This window comes from Dermacentor andersoni, chromosome 1, assembly GCF_023375885.2.
Source record: "Dermacentor andersoni chromosome 1, qqDerAnde1_hic_scaffold, whole genome shotgun sequence".
In the NCBI taxonomy this organism is placed as follows: Eukaryota; Metazoa; Arthropoda; class Arachnida; order Ixodida; family Ixodidae; genus Dermacentor; species Dermacentor andersoni.
The window spans coordinates 227401150-227419051 of NC_092814.1; the positions used below are offsets into that span (position 1 = coordinate 227401150).

The following is a 17902-nucleotide window of genomic DNA, read 5'->3' on the forward strand; positions in this document are numbered from 1 at the left end:
CGCTTTATACCATAGTGAGTTCGTTGTTCTGCCTCGCTGCTCCCATGCCATGATTTTAGGATGGGACTTTCTGTCCTCTCATCATGCCGTTATAGATTGTGCCCGTGCTGAACTCGCGCTGTCGCCATTCGGCACCAACGTTTTTGAAGATACTGATGACACTTCCAGTCGTGTGTTCGTCACCGCCGACACCGAGATTCCTCCATACTCTGCCGCACTTGTACCCGTTTCCTGCGTTGGGTTTTCCGACTCCACAGTTCTTTTCACGCCGTCTAAGCTTGTTGCTCGCCGCCATCCTTTCTTGCTTCCTTTTGCCCTTCTTGCCATTCGACAAGGTTCAAGCGCACTTTATGTATCGAACCTGTTTCCTTGCCCTGCTAGGCTGCTCCACAATGAGTGTCTTGGTTATGCCGACGAAATCGAACCAAGCTTCCTTTACGATGTGCCTGACGACCCGGCTTCTCCTCCGGTTGACGCTCTGGCCCTTCAAGTTTCTCCTCCCACGCCGCCGTGTGACCCAACATTTTACCAGTGTATTGATCCCAACCTCACTCCAGCGCAGCACGCCCAGATCGTCCATCTTTTAGACCGCTTTCGCACGTCATTCGACCTACAACAATCTCGCTTAGGCCGTACTTCCACTGTTGTGCATCACATCGACACCGGCAACCATGCGCCTTTACGCCACAGGCCGTATCGTGTATCCGCCACGGAGCGTAGCGTGATCGCTGAGCAAGTTGCAGACATGCTCCAACGCGGTGTCATACAACCTTCGCACAGTCCCTGGGCTTCTCCTGTAGTGCTGGTAAAAAAGAAAGATGGCACAATTCGCTTTTGCGTGGACTACCGGCGACTTAATCAGATCACACGCAAGGACGTTTATCCGCTACCCCGTATTGACGACGCGCTAGACTGCCTCTAAGGCGCCGAATTCTACTCATCCTTAGACTTACGATCCGGGTACTGGCAAGTGCCAGTGGCTGAGTCAGACCGTCCGAAAACGGCCTTCATCACACCTGACGGTTTGTTTGAATTCACCGTGATGCCATTTGGCCTGTGTAATGCGCCTGCCACATTTGAAAGAATGATGGACAACATCTTGCGCGGCCTCAAATGGCAGATATGCCTGTGTTATCTGGACGACATCGTTATCTTTTCACCGGACTTTCCTTCCCACTTACTTCGACTTGAATGCGTCCTAAAGTGCATCGCCGATGCTGGCCTCCAGCTTAACTTGAAGAAGTGTCACTTCGCTGCCCGGCAGCTGGTCATCCTCGTCCATGTCATGTCGAAAGATGGTGTACTCCCTGATCCGGCGAAACTACAAGCTGTTGCCCAGTTTCCCCGACCAACGACTTTGAAAGAACTGCGCAGCTTCATTGGATTTGCGTCAGACTTTCGCCGTTTCATCCGCAATTTTGCCACTATAATGGCACCTTTAACGCAGCTTCTTCATGGTGGCCACAACCTTTCAACCTGGTCGCCGGATTGCGATGCCGCCTTCACAAAGCTGCGTCGTCTCTTGACGTCACCACCAATCCTGCGCCATTTCGACCCAAGTGCTCCAACTGAAATACACACGGATGCCAGTGGCGTTGGCCTTGGGGCCGTGCTCGCTCAGAGAAAGGCTGGCTTCGATGAATACGTCGTTGCCTTCGCCAGTCGTGCACTCACTAAACCTGAATCGAACTATTCTGTCACAGAAAAGGAATTCCTGGCTATAATTTGGGCCATAACCAAATTCCGTCCGTATCTTTATGGCCGCCCGTTTGACGTCATAACTGATCACCATTCGCTGTGCTGGCTGTCGTCCTTAAAAGAACCGCCCGGTCGTCTTGCTCGATGGGCCCTTCGACTGCAGGAGTACGACATTCGCGTGCTGTATCGTTCTGGCTGAAAACATTAGGATGCGGATGCCTTGTTTCGTTTGCCACTAACAGACGAGGCTGGCTTCCCGAAGGCCTCATTGTCCGAGTCTTCCCTCGCTGCCACGGACATTCTTCTGGAGCAGAAGAAAGACCCATGGATTGTGTCCATGCTGCGTTTTTTGTCCAGCCCATCGACACCCACTACCAATCGCGCATTACGTCGCCAAGCACATCACTTCTCCATTCGCGACGGGCTCTTGTACCGTCACAACTACCTCCCGGACGGCCGCAAATGGTTGCTTGTCATCCCGCGACGCCTGCGTTCGGATATTTGCGCAGCGTTCCACGACGATCCCCAGTGCGCGCATGCAGGGGTACTGAAGACATACGCGCGTCTACGCCTTCGTTACTACTGGCGGGGGATGCATCGATTCATAAACCATTATGTCCGCTCCTGTCTGGTTTGCCAACGCCGTAAAGATCCCCCTCGTCGTTCAACTGCCCCATTGCAGCCTTTGCCTTGCCCAGCACGTGCTTTTGTTCGAGTAGGCATCGACATTTATGGACCTCTGCCAACCACATCAGACGGCAATCGCTGGGTAATCGTGGTCATCGACCATCTTACGCGCTATGCGGAAACTTCCCCTTTGTTCAGCGCCTCTGCACGTGACTTCGCCTGGTTTCTCCTACGCCACATCATCCTTCGCCACGGAGCTCCCAGGGAATTACTCAGTGACAGAGGCCGCGTCTTCCTCTCCGACGTCTTCGAGGCTCTCCTCAAAGAATGCCGCATCATTCATCGCACCACTACTGCGTATCCTCCGCAGACTAATGGCATGACCGAGCGCTTTAATCGCACTCTTGGTGACATGTTGGCCATGTACGTTGCATCCGACCAAACCAAATGGGACCATGTTCTACCTTTTCTGACTTACGCTTACAACACCGCCACGCAGACTACCACGGGATTTTCGCCCTTCTTTCTCCTGTACGGACGCGAACCTTTTTCCACAATGGATACTATCCTTCCGTACCGCCCAGACTCCACGGAAACAACTACCCTATCCGAAGCTGCTGCACACGCAGAAGAGTGTCGCAAGCTTTCCCGTATATTTACGTCAGAAGACCAGCAACGCCAGAAGCACCATCGAGAAAGTCGACAACGACGACGAGAAAGAACAACCTTGTTTCGGTGCTCGGTCGGCTACACTACCTCTCGCTGCTCCAACGTTCTAGTCGCGAACGCTTACTGCTCAAAGTGCTTCGCGACAATATATATATATATATATATATATATATATATATATATATATATATATATATTGAAGTACACGTGGGTATGCAGCGATTTATTGACGTTTTGGCCGGGGTCGGGCCTTCATCAGAATACAATCCATGAGTAAGTACAGTTCATATAAATGCGCATATCAACCAGATGAAGATATGTTTACATAAAAACCGAAGAAAATGCGCGAACAGAATGCGTGTCAATCGTTCTGACGAACAATTGCTAAATGTCTAAACAGATGGTGTTTTCAAACACACCATTGCAAGATACGCACAAAATATGCAGTTCGAAAGAATTATCAGGTGACAGCAAAAAACGTGACCGAATAGGTGCTATGTCACCAATCAAGATCAACAAATGAAAACAAAAGCGAAAAATAGTGACGTGCTAGTAAATGGGCAAAATTGTGCCGTGCTGGTAAAAAAGGAGGGGAACGAGAGAAGCTGTGACGGGCTATGTGGCCAGGCAACTCAATTTTTGAACATTTTCATTCAACTCAGACGCGACGGCATCAAACTTATAGATAAGAAAGGATTCACGGGCTTCTCTACCCCAATTTGAACGAAATCTCGATTCAAGCAACGTGACTTTCATCTCATCAAATGAGTGGTCAGGGAGATGTACGTGTGTTGAAATGGGTAGGTTGGGCAACGCGTTAGCGTGGGATTTGTGATTGTTAAAGCGCAATCTAAAAGGCCGTTCTGTTTGTCTAATATACACTTTCTTGCACAGTGTATATTCAAGCAGATATATTACGTTCTTAATATCGCAGTTACAAATTATGGGGTTTTACGTGCCAAAACCACTTTCTGATTATGAGGCACGCCGTAGTGGAGGACTCCGGAAATTTTGACCACCTGGGGTTCTTTAACGTGCACTTAAATCTAAGTACACGGGTGTTTTCGCATTTCGCCCAGAACTAAATGCGGCCGCCGTGGCCGGGATTCCATCCCGCGACCTCGTGCTCAGCAGCCTAACACCATAGCCACTGAGCAACCACAGCGGGTGTGTATCGCAGTTGAAGTCGCCTTTGATCTTTAAATGAAAGTTTGAAGCCGTACTAGTGACCTGCTGCGATGTACACATGTAGGGGCATCCTTTGCATTTTCGGCACGGATGACTTCCGATGGCGTCAGGGCAGTCATTCTTGGATGATGATGATAGTATATCTTGAATATAGTCTAGCTCTACGGTAGACTATTTTAGGTGGTTCAGCGAAGATGTCTTTGAGGCGTTCACTTTGCATTAGAATATTTTGGCGCTTCTTTAGTACATCTGAAATACGCGGGACTGACGCAGAATGAGTTAGGACAAGATTTGTCTGGGGTGAGGGAGTCGTTTTCTTCGCAGTAGAAAGAAGCGTCCTACGGTCATGCACATCTGCACGTTTTATTGAGTCGTCAATTAGTTGTGGTGGATAATTTTGTTTGACTAAAGCGTTCTTTAGGGCTGCGCAATTTTTTTGCAACTCGGATTGTTCAGAGCAGATTCTTTTGAAACGTAAGGCCTGACTATAAGGAATGCTAGTCTTGCAATGTTTAACGTGGTTACTGTCGAAGTGCAAATATTGATATCGGTTTTAAGCAGGAACGACCGCAACAATGGACTGTGTTTAATGACTCGAAGACAGCCCTTCAGTGCATACAAAGCCCAATGCGCCACGGACCCAATGAACAACTGGCCTCAGAAATTCGACACATATATCATCGCAGCCATGACAAGGGACACAACATAATCTTTCAATGGCTTCCAGGACATTGTAACATCAGTGGGAACGACCACGCCGACGAAGCCGCCCAATCTGCACATGAAAGTGGTCAACGAGTCGTTATTCCGCTTTCTCGAACACACGCTGCGGCTGGGCTGCGATTGATGTCCCGTGATTGTACTTTGCCCCTGTGGGACTCGAACGTTTTCACCATGTGTCGTTTACGTTCGTTACCTCCGGACATACGGGTGTACCTCCCACATGGATTACCACGACGTGAACAGACTATGCTGTACCGTATGTGGCTAGGCGTTGCCTTTACGAACTCATATGCTTTCCTTATTGGAATGGCCAACAGCCCCATGTGCGACACATGCAACAGCGAAGAGACGTTCACACACATTATCTGTGTCTGCCCGCGATATAGCGCCCAGAGACAAGTGATGTGCAGCGTACTGGACCAGTTGGACAGTCGTCCACTATCAGAACTGAAAGCTTTAGGTCAGTGCTCTGAAAGAACATCCGCGTTGAAGGCCTTACTCGCGTTATTAAGGTTCCTGCGGTCTACGGGGCTTCACGATAGACTTTAAGAACGCCGCCCCTTACCGCTCTATAGTGTACGCGCTTTGTTAGTGCTCGTCTCGCTTTCTATCTCCCCCTTCCACTCTCTTTCTCTTTTTATCCTCCTTAACCCTTCCCCCGTGCAGGGTAGCCAACCGGAACTACCTCTGGTTAACCTCCCTGCCTTTCCCTGTATTCTCTCTCTCTCTCTTGATGTCGATCTGTCGGTTTTTCGTACAGGGCAGTACATAGGTTATCATTTAGCACTGAAACGCTGAAATCGAGGAGGTTCATAGCAGATGCAGAATACGTGTGAGAAAACGATATGGATGGATGGGCATTGTTAAAGTCGTAAATGAAGGAAAGCAGCTCCTGTTCATCATGTGACCATATCATAAAAACATCGTTGATGTAACGCTTGTAACAAAAAGATTTTAGCGCCCGTGTTAGCAAAAAATTTATGTTTTAGCTCACCCATAAATATATTGGCGTAGTTGGGGCCGATCCACGTACCCATTGACGTTCCACTAACTTGGACATAGTGTTGACCTTGAAATTCGAAGTTGTTTAGTTCTAAAATAAGTGTCAGCAAAGTGGCCAACGTATTGCTGTCGATTAGTTTCTCGGGTAATGCTGCTTCGTAAGAATTGACGACTGGATTGATGCCATCAGCATGCGGAATGTTGGTGTACAAGGATGCTACATCAAGTGTAACCAAAAGAGAGCCTTGAGGAATATTGAAATCGATAATGTCTGACAGAACGTCGGTAGTATCACTTACGTAAGACGGAAATGTAGCTGGGATATTACTAATGAGGGAATCTACGTAGCTGGACAATTTTTCTGTGATTGTACCTATACCGGAAATGATGGGACGACCGGGGTTGTTTATCTTATGTATTTTAGGTGAAAGCGACCGGCAACAGGACTTAGTGGAATGAGAGAATGGATTGCGTTGTCAGGCACTTTTTTATTTTCGACGAGATCATGCACCGTGCTTTTGACCAGAGATTTGTATTGTTCAGTGGGGTCATGAGCAAGGCGTTTAAAAAGCGTCGTATCTGCTAGTTGTCTGTGCGCCTCTGCGGTATAATCGGACTTGTTCGTTATGACAACGGCACCACCTTTGTCAGCAGGCTTAATGACGATGTCTTTGCGAGAGGACAGGGTATCCAGTGCTTTAATTTTGCTGGCGGACAAATTACGGCGGAAGGGTGCTTGTTCCTGATACAATTGCAGAACGTCGGCGCTGTACTGCTTTGATATACATATCCAAGCATCTATCACGTTGTGAAGGAGGAACCCAGAGCTTGCCAGAAGGTAACGCGTTTTTCGAATGGCTCGAATTGGGCCTGTCATGGAAGTATTCGCGCAGGTGCAGGTTAAGGGTGAAATTATCCAAATCTTTCAGCAGTTGAAATTCACGGTGCCCGCCTGTAGCTGGACAAATGTTGGAAAATTGAGTTGCCTGGCCACATATCCCCTCACATCTTCCCTCGTTTCCCTTCTTTTTCACGAGTACGGCATTATTTTGCCCTCTTACTAGCACGCCACTATTTTTCACTTTTCTTTTCATTTGTTGTTCTAGATTCCTATTCGGTTTTTTTTGCTGTCACCTGATAATTCGTCCGAACTTCATATTTTGTGCGTATATTCAAATGAGGTGTAGCAAACGCCGTCTGTTTAGACAAGTATCAACTGTTCGTCAGAACGATTGACACGCATACTGTTCGCGCATTTTCTTCGGTTTTATGTAAACATATCTTCATCCGGTTGATATGCGCATGTATATAAACTGTACCCACGCCATGCATTGCGTTCTGATGAAGGCATGACCCCTGCCGAAACATCAATAAATCGCTTCATACGCGCGTCTACTTCACTGTATATATATATATATATATATATATATATATATATATATATATATATATATATATATATCGACAGACTCGGAAGCCCTGTGTGCAGAATGCGTAGGAGTATATCCGTCTTCGTGTGTCTGTACACTGATGTTGTAATCATCGAACATACCTTAACAAATCCCTTTGTTTTGTTTTATTCTTGAGAATAATGAATTGCGAAATAACGCCGCGTTACCATTTATTTGCATTTTTTTTTGTTCCAGGGTAAGCAGTAACTTAATCGTTGGCACACACTTAGAGCGCCTGCCATTCAGCTACGGTTAAACTTCTTCGCTTTAAAACTGAAGAGAAGATACGCATCACAACAGCGTACACTTCAAAAGAAGCGTGTATCATCGATTTCTAGCGTTCATAAAGAAAGAAAATGGCGCTTTCGGAGTTGGCTGCTTTATCCTGTGTTAACGATCGACTTAATCTTTGTTGTAATAATCCTAAGAGCCCCGGGAAAAGCGCAATTAAGAATGTTCCGTTAATTAATTGCACCTTTGTGACGCTCGCGCCCGCGACTTGTGTCCGCCAAGAAGTATAGTACAGCTCGGCACAAATGCAGTTTTGCGTAGCTTGGGAACACTTTTCTGTTTTACTTTTTGAACTTCAGAAAGGCTAACTTTTAATGCACTGTATAGGCATCATGTCTGGCGCCCGCACAGTTAAGCCCTTTCAAAGATGTGAAAGTGGGAAACGTTACCGAGTCATTGCTGCTGAACAACAAAGTATTTTCATATTTATACTGTCACCCTCTTCGCAAATCGGCGTCGTATTGTAAAGCTTTGTGGTTACGTTCACGTCCCTCACAGCCTCTCGCGGTCGCCTCCAGTTCCTTTTCGGCATCTATTCTGCGTTTCAGGTCTGCCTTGCGCACCGACGACCAAGCGCGAGTATATGGCGAGCTGCCCTCAGAATCTCGTCTATAGAGTGTACGTATTTAAACAAGCTTGGATTGTAAGCGAATTCCGACACACAGTGCCTTCAAGGTTGTGGTGCCCTGGAATAAAAATGTTGGCATGGCTGCATCGTGCTTTTAGCGCGTCTCATGCGTAATTTCTTTTATTACTTTAGCTTTCCGGAAAACAATTACGTCTATATACTCATCCTTTAAGTTTCGTCATCGACAGTATCATTTAGGCACGTACTGAAGAATACTCGTGTTTGCAAGTGCGCGATAACACATGCATTGCATTTAAGCACACGGGGCGAGGTGTACACTTGCACGATATCAAAGAAACGGCGACTCCGTGGATTTAACTTCTTTTTCTCTCGCTTTCATACGTTAAGTCCAACACAGGCGCGCTTGTGTCGGACTTAATGACAATGGACCGGTGAATTGACCCGAAAGCGGGCGTTGGGCTTCTGTTTCAAGCGCGCTCCCAAACATCCCGTGCGAGGGAGTCCTTTGTCTGCGACCGCGCTTGGAAGGGTTCGGCTTAATGCCTGGACGGATTCGCCCGCGATTAAGTTAAACACTACGCGCGGAGGGGCTTTGTCACCGCCGCTTTCGAAACATCGATTGCGCGTGGACAGACTAAAGGAGAGCGCGCTTCTGAGAGCGGACCAGGTTTCGGTACCTCTAAACCCGCCAAGTGGTAAGCGAAGCGGAAGAAACTCCGAAGTCGGGTTCTATTTCATAGCCTGCAGCGGCGGATGACACGCAACCGTGAGGGTTCTGACTTTGCATGGCTGTGTCGCAAAGTGTGCGCCCCGACTGTGTCCGAATGCAAGCGGCAAAACGATGATGGAGATGTAACGTTCAGCCCTTTCTCTCGCGCAGGGAAAGAGGGTGCAGGGAACGGAGGGCCGAATGCTCGAAGCACCATATAGTGTAAGAAAGTTCGTGGCCCGCCATCATCTTTTACCGTGAGTGCGAGCGTATAGCATGCCGTGCACATCATCCAACGCAAGTTGCGCAAGAGTGACTCACTCCTCTGCGACACAAACTATGAAGTATAGGCGCCTGATTTCGAGACATTACCGGACAGAAGGCGTTGACACTCGCAGCGATGTTGTGAAGGAAATGGGAGGAGACGGACTAGCCTCGCAAAAAAATATACCAGCAATTTGGCCGCCCGAGCTGGCAGAAGCCGTGAAGTAACAGAATTCAAAAAGCGAGACGAACGGAGTGGACGAGTTCAAACGCAGCGCAAGAGAAGCCGACAAGCCATTCAGCCCATTTTGCAACACCATGCAGTCTGCTAACATGACTCACCATTCGCAATCTTATTCTGAGTAAAGCGCAATAAATGTCGATTCAACATTGTAGTTGATTGGCTTCGGGGACAGAGTTTCACACCTTTGCAGATTACTTCTCTTGTCACGTAACATTAATTTGACATAATTTCCACCAGTTATAATAATACTGTTATATTGCGCAATATGTTATTATTAAGCGAGCAGGTGGAACAGTGCATAGTCCGGAAATCTGAAGTAACTTCTTAAACTAATAGTGGGATTTTAAAACCATTCAAGCTGACTACAAATAGATAACTAGTACATTTGCGATTGACAGGGTGGAAAGCGATGCGCCCAGCTTCAGCGGCGAAATGCTCCTTAGCAAATTGCCAGCACTGGCCCTGTGTTCTGATGGTGCAGTCCTTTCAGCGCCTGTCTCACAATCGAGAGAGCTCATATTCGATCGCGGCTGACGAGAGCTAGCTTCCATTGCGAGCAGCACCACTTAAGATAAGGACCGGACGAGAAGAACCACCGGAGACATGCTAGCTTATATTGATCGCAGCGTGCGTCTGCAGTGGTTGAGCGTCTTCCCTGGCTCTGGGCAGATGTGCAAAGCCTACTGTGCGATCAGATATTAACCGACAAAGAAGCTGCAATAAGCCAGTCGGTATATCATCAGAAAGTCTTGCTGAACAAAAAAAGAAAAAAAAAAGAAAATCCAGATTTCACATACTGTGAAAATCGATGTTATGCGAGGCATTTTGCTGGCAGCTGGCTATCCAGTGTCGTTTGGTCTGCCTCAATGTGCCAGATGGACGAACTTTTTTGTGCAAAAGAAACAGTTGTGTGTGTTACGTGAGCCTCTGTGTGACAACATGAGCAAGACGATGGCGACGGCGGTAATGTGACGGCGACGGCCTGATGACAGTTTTCTCTTTATTCCGGCGAACAAACATTACAACCTATTGCGTTACGTCAGGGCCGATTCCGAATGTGTTACAATGTCCCACAGCATCTTCGTACCGTTATCTGCTACGAGGACAAGGTTGGAGAATGCGGCCGATACCGAAGAAGGTGCGGTCTGCCCGCTCTCCCGCTTATGACGCACAGGAAAATTGGTAAGTGACGCGCGCACACGTGCTCTCGCTCGTGCTATGTTACTTGAAAGGCGTGAAAGTCGTCTCAAAGAGCTAGTTGTCGTTGGCAAGAAGGGATGATGTGTGCGATCGTGGCCTTACGGTTACAGCGTCGGGCTGATGCGCTGGAAGTCGGAGGTTCGATCGTACCGTTGGACTCTTGAATTCTCTTTTTATTGAAGAAGTCCTAAATGACGCTAGACAGGATCTTGTCTAACTAACTACCTACATCCTACCTACCATGAAGTATCTGGGATGAGCCAAAGAATGCCTCGCATCAAAAATTAATTAGCCGAACAGGCATTGAACCCATGGATTTACGTATGCAGGCCAGGTGTGCTAGCCATTGCAGCGCGGCAATTCCATTGAAGTGAGGGCACAGTATCAGAGAATTCGTTCAGCTCGACGCAAGTGCGCCGAGACAATTAGACGCACCCCTTTGCCCGTGCCTCGCGGAGGACTATATATGGTGGCGATGGGGGTGGGTTGTAGCAACAGGCGGGTTTGCGTGACGATCAAGGCCGGTGATTGCTCCGCCCGAGCGTCTCTCACAATATCACTGCGGAGTTTCGCCACATGTCCATCAAACCAGTTTTTCTTAAAAATATAACGAAAATACGTGAACCTTCTTTTCGAGCTATAACTGATCCTTCTGGGCACACAAGGTGTTGCAGGCACGCATGCGGAAGGTCCTTCTTGCACATTCTCCAGACAGCGTCCCTTTCATCTCTGAATTTTCGGCACGACCGCAAAAAGTGTTCAATGTCTCCTGTTTCGTCGCATGCCGTACAATTCGGAGAATTCATACGCCCAGTCTTAAATAACCATGCTGGTGTACTAGCAGATCATGTCCTTATTCGATACAGAAGCGAGGCTTCCTCTAGACGAAATCTCTTGGTTACGCATGGCATACGTGGTGGAATCCAAAGCAACGGAAATGAATTACAAATATCAGGTTTTTTTGGTTTGATTGCTCTTTGGAGCCTTGACTTTAGGAGGATGACAGAGTGCTACGTATGCAATAGGCATCAGCTTTTTCATTGCCACCAATGCCAATGTGGGAGTGAATTCACTGAAGCTTTACTGAGAAGCCTTTGCTGCCGAATTTGATGAATGGTAGACAACGACATAGTTTATAATGCAGCATTTGAGCCCGTAAGAACAACGTTCTGTGAAGGCAAAGTATTTAGTTTGCCTAAAGCAGCAGCTATTTCCATGCATTTCGCAACTGTCGATGAGTCTATGCAGTCCAGACGGCTAGACCACATATATCTCAGAGATCGACTATAGAATGCAGCTAAGCAGCGGTCTTCGTCTACTTTGACAGACCCACCTGTGTTTACTTCTAGGCGATTCAGGTAAGTCATGGTCAAGTGAAGATCCTGACATGCAGGAAAGTAAAAAGATTTATTTGTTGTGCAGTCAGATAACTCACCTGTGATGAACAATAAACCTGAAACACTTCTCAGAGGGAAAGTAAGTACAGATTAGACATCGTAATACAGCGTCAACATATTGTAAATGACACATGTAGATGCGTAGTGAAGTGCTTGCATAAGCGCGTTTGTCAAAGGAAACGTGGGTTCACCGAGGCTGTAGCCATTACATCGCGCTCACTCCCAAAAGCAAGGTCTCTCGTAGAATTTACTCTCTTTGTTTGCTTGTTCGCTATTCCTCCGCCATTGGGCTGCAGAAGGCTGCAGACAGGTGTTAAATATGCAGTGAATACAGCTTACCGAGGCACTTGGGCAGCGGGTTGGACCAGTTGCCGGTGTCGAGACAGATGCTGGTGTTGGACTCGCCCTGGAACTTCATGCCGTCGAAGCAGTTGTACGTAGCCTTGGCATTGAGCGTCGACGAGCGAAACTCCACGTAACCGTTGTGCAGATGACCAGGGTGGCCACAGTCGATCTCTGCATGGACCCGTGGGGCGGTTGCTTTCATTCTGCGAAAAGTCTAGACGCTCAGCGAGCTAGAGCTCAAAAGCAGCGACACTGCTCGGGCGTTCCATGCTTTTCGCCTAGCACTCGCCTCTCGTGCAACTAAGCTGGAATCCGGCTAGATGCAGGTGTCTGGTATTCAGGTAATGTACGTTCTGTTTTCTTAACTTTTTATTGCTCCAAAATTTCGGATGGAAATCTACTAGAAAGCATACGCAAGCATCCTGATGTTGCGCGTGTCTCTCCACGTGGTATACATATTTACTTCCTTGTTGCGAAGTAGATTTCATTAATGTTTGCTTAACAGGGCCTAACAACTCAGTCTTTATTCGTAGCTATGTGCTAATGACAGCACGCACACAATAACTAGGAAGTGGTACAGACAAACTCGATTTTGTCTCACTGCTATAGCTCAGTGGTTATGGCCTTGTGAATATGAGGTTGCGAGATCGAATCTCAATCGCAGCTGCCTCGTTCGAGTGCCGGCGAAATTCAAAAGCTTTCGCGTGCATAGATTTTGGCGAAATTTAGAGAAGCATAAGTAGTCAACACTAATCTGTAGCTCTCCAGTACAGCGCCTATGCCTAAAACGACGAAACACTGTTAGACGGGTAGCGGCGCCAGTCATGGTGAATTTGCTGTGACATGAGAGACAACGAAAAAGACCGTTCAGTAGAGACAACAGCTAATAGTTAATGTTCAGTCTGGTAATTCTTGTTTGTTCTTCAAGCAATAGAAATGAAATTTAGGTGAGTTAATAATTGTTCTTCGTTAAACTGCAGCACGTACAAAACACGGGCAAGGTAAGTTCGCTAGTTGTACACCGAGCCTGTTTGCTAACTTGCTTATGAGCTTCGTCGTTTATGCGCTCTGCAGTTTAACAACGTTTAGGCAAAAGAGTAGGCAAGAGTTTCTAAAAAAAATTGCTAAATCTGTGGCGCCATACAATGACGGGATTATAGAGAGTGCGTAAGGGAGTTACAAACTGGGGAGTTAGCCTTTAGTAGCAGTGCACTTCAGTGGCAACTGTCATTTCCATGATAACGAAGCAAAAGGACAAGGAGTGTAAGAACAGCAATCAACAAGTCTAGCGTAATGTAACGTTGGCTTTTAGTGCCCCTAAAGAACTCGAAGCACACGCTCCGGAGGGAGGAATATTCTAGGACTACAGCAGGCAAACAGGAGGAAACAAAGTGGTGTGACTTAGTACTGAAGTATGGAAGTTTCCTTTTTCTTCGAGAGAGAGAAAACTGGAGTGATCTTCCTGGCGGCACACCTAGCATGCTACTGCGGATGAAGGCGGTGATAAATGAAATTATACACACAGGACGTAACATTTGACAGTTAACACCACAAAAATGCACACACTGAACGAATTTTTCGGAAAAGTAAAAATAGCTCGTTATTTAATTCTAAACTAGTTTGTAAGTTGGGAGGTGAGATCGTGGTGGACGCAAAGTCACAGGTGGTATCGGCCAGCCTGCCCCGTCCTCTACCACACAACTTAGTATCCATCCTGTTGTACTGGACGTCCTCGCTCCTCCCCACTCTTCTTGTACCCAGTTATGTTTAAGCGTCATCCTCTTAAGAAAATCACTTACTCACTCATTTCCTCGACGTCAACAATAGACTGTCCACACCGAGACCACATATTGGTCAGCAGCGTAAGATTACTTGAAATTGACGGGTCATATGGCTTGATTGATTACGCACGTTGTGTTGTTGTGAAGCTGCGAATGCTAAACATAAAGAAGGCCGTAAGAAGAGTGATTATGCTTCAAAAATTGCCAATGCGTCTGCATTCTTACTAGAAAAAGAGGCGCAGGAAAAATAAAGTTGCTATTTCTATAATCAAATCATCATCATCATCATCAGCCTGGTTACGCCCACTGCAGGGCAAAGGCCTCTCCGATACTTCTCCAACTACCCCGGTCCCTTAATTGTGGTCATCATGTGTGCAAAGTAAGTGAGCTTACATGTGTCCCCCTCATCACATTCAAACATAACATTTTACTTAATCCCGAAGTAACACCTCGCGTCATGTAGTAATAGATATGATGCTATGTCGGCTCGGTTAATATGGCTGCGAACAAAAAGTAAATACGCTGTTCTTGCTCTAACGCAACATTTCAAGCAGATTGCATTTCGGAGGCCTCTCTAGAGCAGTCCCGAGATTATGCTTAGCGTACGCTGCCCTAATGAAAGTGATCTACAATTCTGCATGCTTCCGAAAGTTTTGAAGTCATGTCATCACATTTGCTGTTGCTACTTTTGAGTTTATCGCGACACTGCCACGGTTGCGTCAGTGTCTTCGTGCGTCGTGAGACGTGCGCGAAATAAGCAAAACGTGTAGAACGTCCAGAAAGAGCGGGATATAAACGCTCATATGGTAACGACCGTGCAATTCAGACAGGCTTATACCTAATAACGGTCGCGTAATTGCGTACTACTGCTCCGCCCGTTACAGCGAGAGCGACGAAACGGAACCAGCCTGGGCAAGAAAAAAAACCAATAAGAATACTCAAATAAGAAAATACAAGAAAAAAATGACGTCTAAACCAATATTCACGGCGATGCCGAAAAAACAGGCCAGAAGAAAAGTGGGGGGAGGGGCGTACACAGCGCAAAGGACTGTAAGCTCATCACCGAAGGACGAGACTTGAGAAAAGGACAATAAAGACCTTTATGTTTTATTCGTTTAATCGTAGGCTATGGTATTTTCGTCTTAGAAGCCCTCTTGTTTCTGTAACAGTTCTCGCTGATATAGCCACGCTACAATGGCCGCCGCAGTCGGAAGAAGACAGACACCATTTCTGCGCTCCGCCCACGCCGGGCTCCCGCGTATTTAGCGGACAGCAGCATTAGCGGCGGCGACGACGGCGGCATCCGCAAGAAAAAGGTCGTTACTGGAAACAGGCTCTCCCCCTCTTCATTCCTCGTTTTTGTCGTCCCGTCGTAGTTTTTTTTTTTACCACGAAGCGGGGACACTGCAGGGGCATTATCATAATTAAACTTCATTCCGCGCCCAACGAGGACTAAATTGAGACAACGATAAACGGGGAAAAGAAACTCGGAGAGTCAGCAAGTTACAAAAATAAAAGAAAAGAAAAAGGGGGGGGGGGGGGGGGGCTGAGGAGGGTCATGTAAAGAGGACACGAAGAAGAAACAATAAATGACAAATACTTCCAACGAGGCCGCAATAAGGCTCGACAGCTGGCAGAAAGTCAAGCGGTCCGCGCGGCCGCGCCGCTGAGAGTGTGCTGCTAACGAAGCGCGAAATCTGCTGGATTTGGGCAAACAGGTTATTCTTGTTCCTCCTCTTTTAGAGCGCACAGGCACCAAGGAAGGAGAAGAATGTAATAAAAGCGGAAACGAGAGAAAAAGAAGAAGAGTAAGTGACAACCAGGCGCAAAGAGCCGCGTCTAGGACAGTCGTCCGATAGCGACAAAGTGAGGAGGAAAGAAAAAAAAAAGAGAACGAAGAAGAAGAGCCAGCGGGCATGGATATCGACACGATGTGTCAGCTGAATATAGAGTGTGAAACAATGAGCCGACAATGGGCGCTCTTTAGTGAGCGCTGTGCACGCGCTCTGTTAGTGCGGAAATAGCGAACAGCGAAAAGGACAAAAGCGGGAGCGCGAAAACCATCGGAAATGGCGGAAGTGAGAGAATGACGGATCGGAAGCGTTTCGCAATCTTTGCACTTCTTGAACACAGTGTGCAGACACCCGCGCGTTATCGGGGGAGCGTAAGCGAAACCGTGGTCTTAATAATGACGGGCGCATTTGTCGGGCGTTCCCTGACTTGTGACCTCCATTTTCTCACAAGTGTTGTCTCGCTGCTCGCGCTCCGCTGGCCAATTAACCATCGTTTGCCGCAAAACTGAAACGAGTGTTCGTCAGCATCCTCTGTACACTTTGTTACTTCATCGCACTTACTTTTCATTCAAACTTGGATTGAATGCACAAGCCTTCGAATATGACTAAGCTGAATATGACCAGCGGCTGACATAGCGGTTTTCGCTTCCTCACTTTCCTTTCGTTGCACTAACATCGTTGTTCTTGTAAGCTTATGTTTATGTGCAAATCGTCAATAATTCACATCTCTTATGGAAGGGTTGTGACCGGGGCATTCATTCAGGGTTGGCTCCTACTGTGCTCAGATGTCAGAGAAAATAACAGAAATATATTGCACAGTAGACCTTGGTGCAGCCTAAAAAACTGACTTTGTTACCCGCCGCGGTTGCTCAGTGGCTATGGTGTTGGGCTGCTGAGCACGAGGTCGTGGGATCGAATACCGGCCACGGCGGCCGCATTTCGATGGGGGCGAAAAGACCCGTGTGCTTAGATTTAGGTGCACATTAAAGAACCGCAGGTGGTCGGAATTTCCGGAGTCCTCCACTACGGCGTGCCTCATAATCAGAAAGTGGTTTCGGCGCATAAAACCCCATAATTTCTTTTTTTACTTTGTAAGGGCCAAAATTGTTGCCCTTCACTGCGAGCGTTATTTATTAGTTATTTAACCGGCACAATTAAATAAAAGCCTCAGTGCTGACCACCTGGTCAAATCATGTATAATATCATGGCGGCCCGCCGCGGGTGCTTAGCGGCTATGGTGTTGGGCTGCTAAGCACGAGGTGTCGGGATCAAATTTCGGCCACGGCGGTGGCATCTCGATGGGGGTGAAATGCGAAAACACCCGTGTACTTTGAATTAGGTGCACGTTAAATAACTCCAGGTGGTCCAAATTTCAGGAGCCCCCTACTATGGCATGCCTCATTATGAGATTGTGGTTTCGGCACGTAAAACCCCATAACTTCACTTTTTTTTTTTTTTAGTGCCTTGGCTCGCACCACCGCTCTCCTCGCGGAATGCCGGCGTTCGCGTCGAAGTTGTACTAAGTGGAATGTCGTAGTGGACGGGTTAGCTTTCATTTCGGCCTCCTACAATTCTCTAATGCGCACCTATATCAGTACACGGGGAATTGTGAACTCCATCACCAAGGGAACGCAGCCGCTGTAGGCGGGAATTGAACCCACAACATCGTGTACGATAGCAGAACGCTGTAGACGCCGAGCCACCGCGACGGGCTCACGTGCGTGTAATACTGACCAACGCAGTGCGTGGGTGCGCCCTCCCATTGCCGCTGCGAGTTGCAGCGCGCCGTGGAAGGTCCCTTCAAGCGAAATCCGTGGTGGCACTCGTAGCGCACCACCGAGTTGAACAGCAGCTGGTCGTAGATGGCCCGGCCGTTCAGCGGGTCCTCGGGCTTGTCGCATTGCACCGCTGCGCCCGGAAAGAAGCGCGGC

At 47.6% G+C, this 17902-nt stretch overlaps 1 protein-coding gene across 2 annotated transcripts in view; it reads right to left on the reverse strand.

Annotated features, from left to right (window-relative positions):
* Positions 1 to 17902, reverse strand: part of Hasp (Hig-anchoring scaffold protein) — an 865621-nt gene that overhangs the window by 250200 nt on the left and 597519 nt on the right. For both annotated transcript variants that reach the window (XM_050196742.2, XM_050196741.2), the window contains exons 8-9: positions 17706 to 17879; positions 12392 to 12568 (exon numbers count right to left, since the gene is read on the reverse strand). In XM_050196742.2, coding sequence (XP_050052699.1) covers positions 12392 to 12568; positions 17706 to 17879 — 351 coding nt within the window. The remainder of the gene's footprint in view (positions 1 to 12391; positions 12569 to 17705; positions 17880 to 17902) is intronic.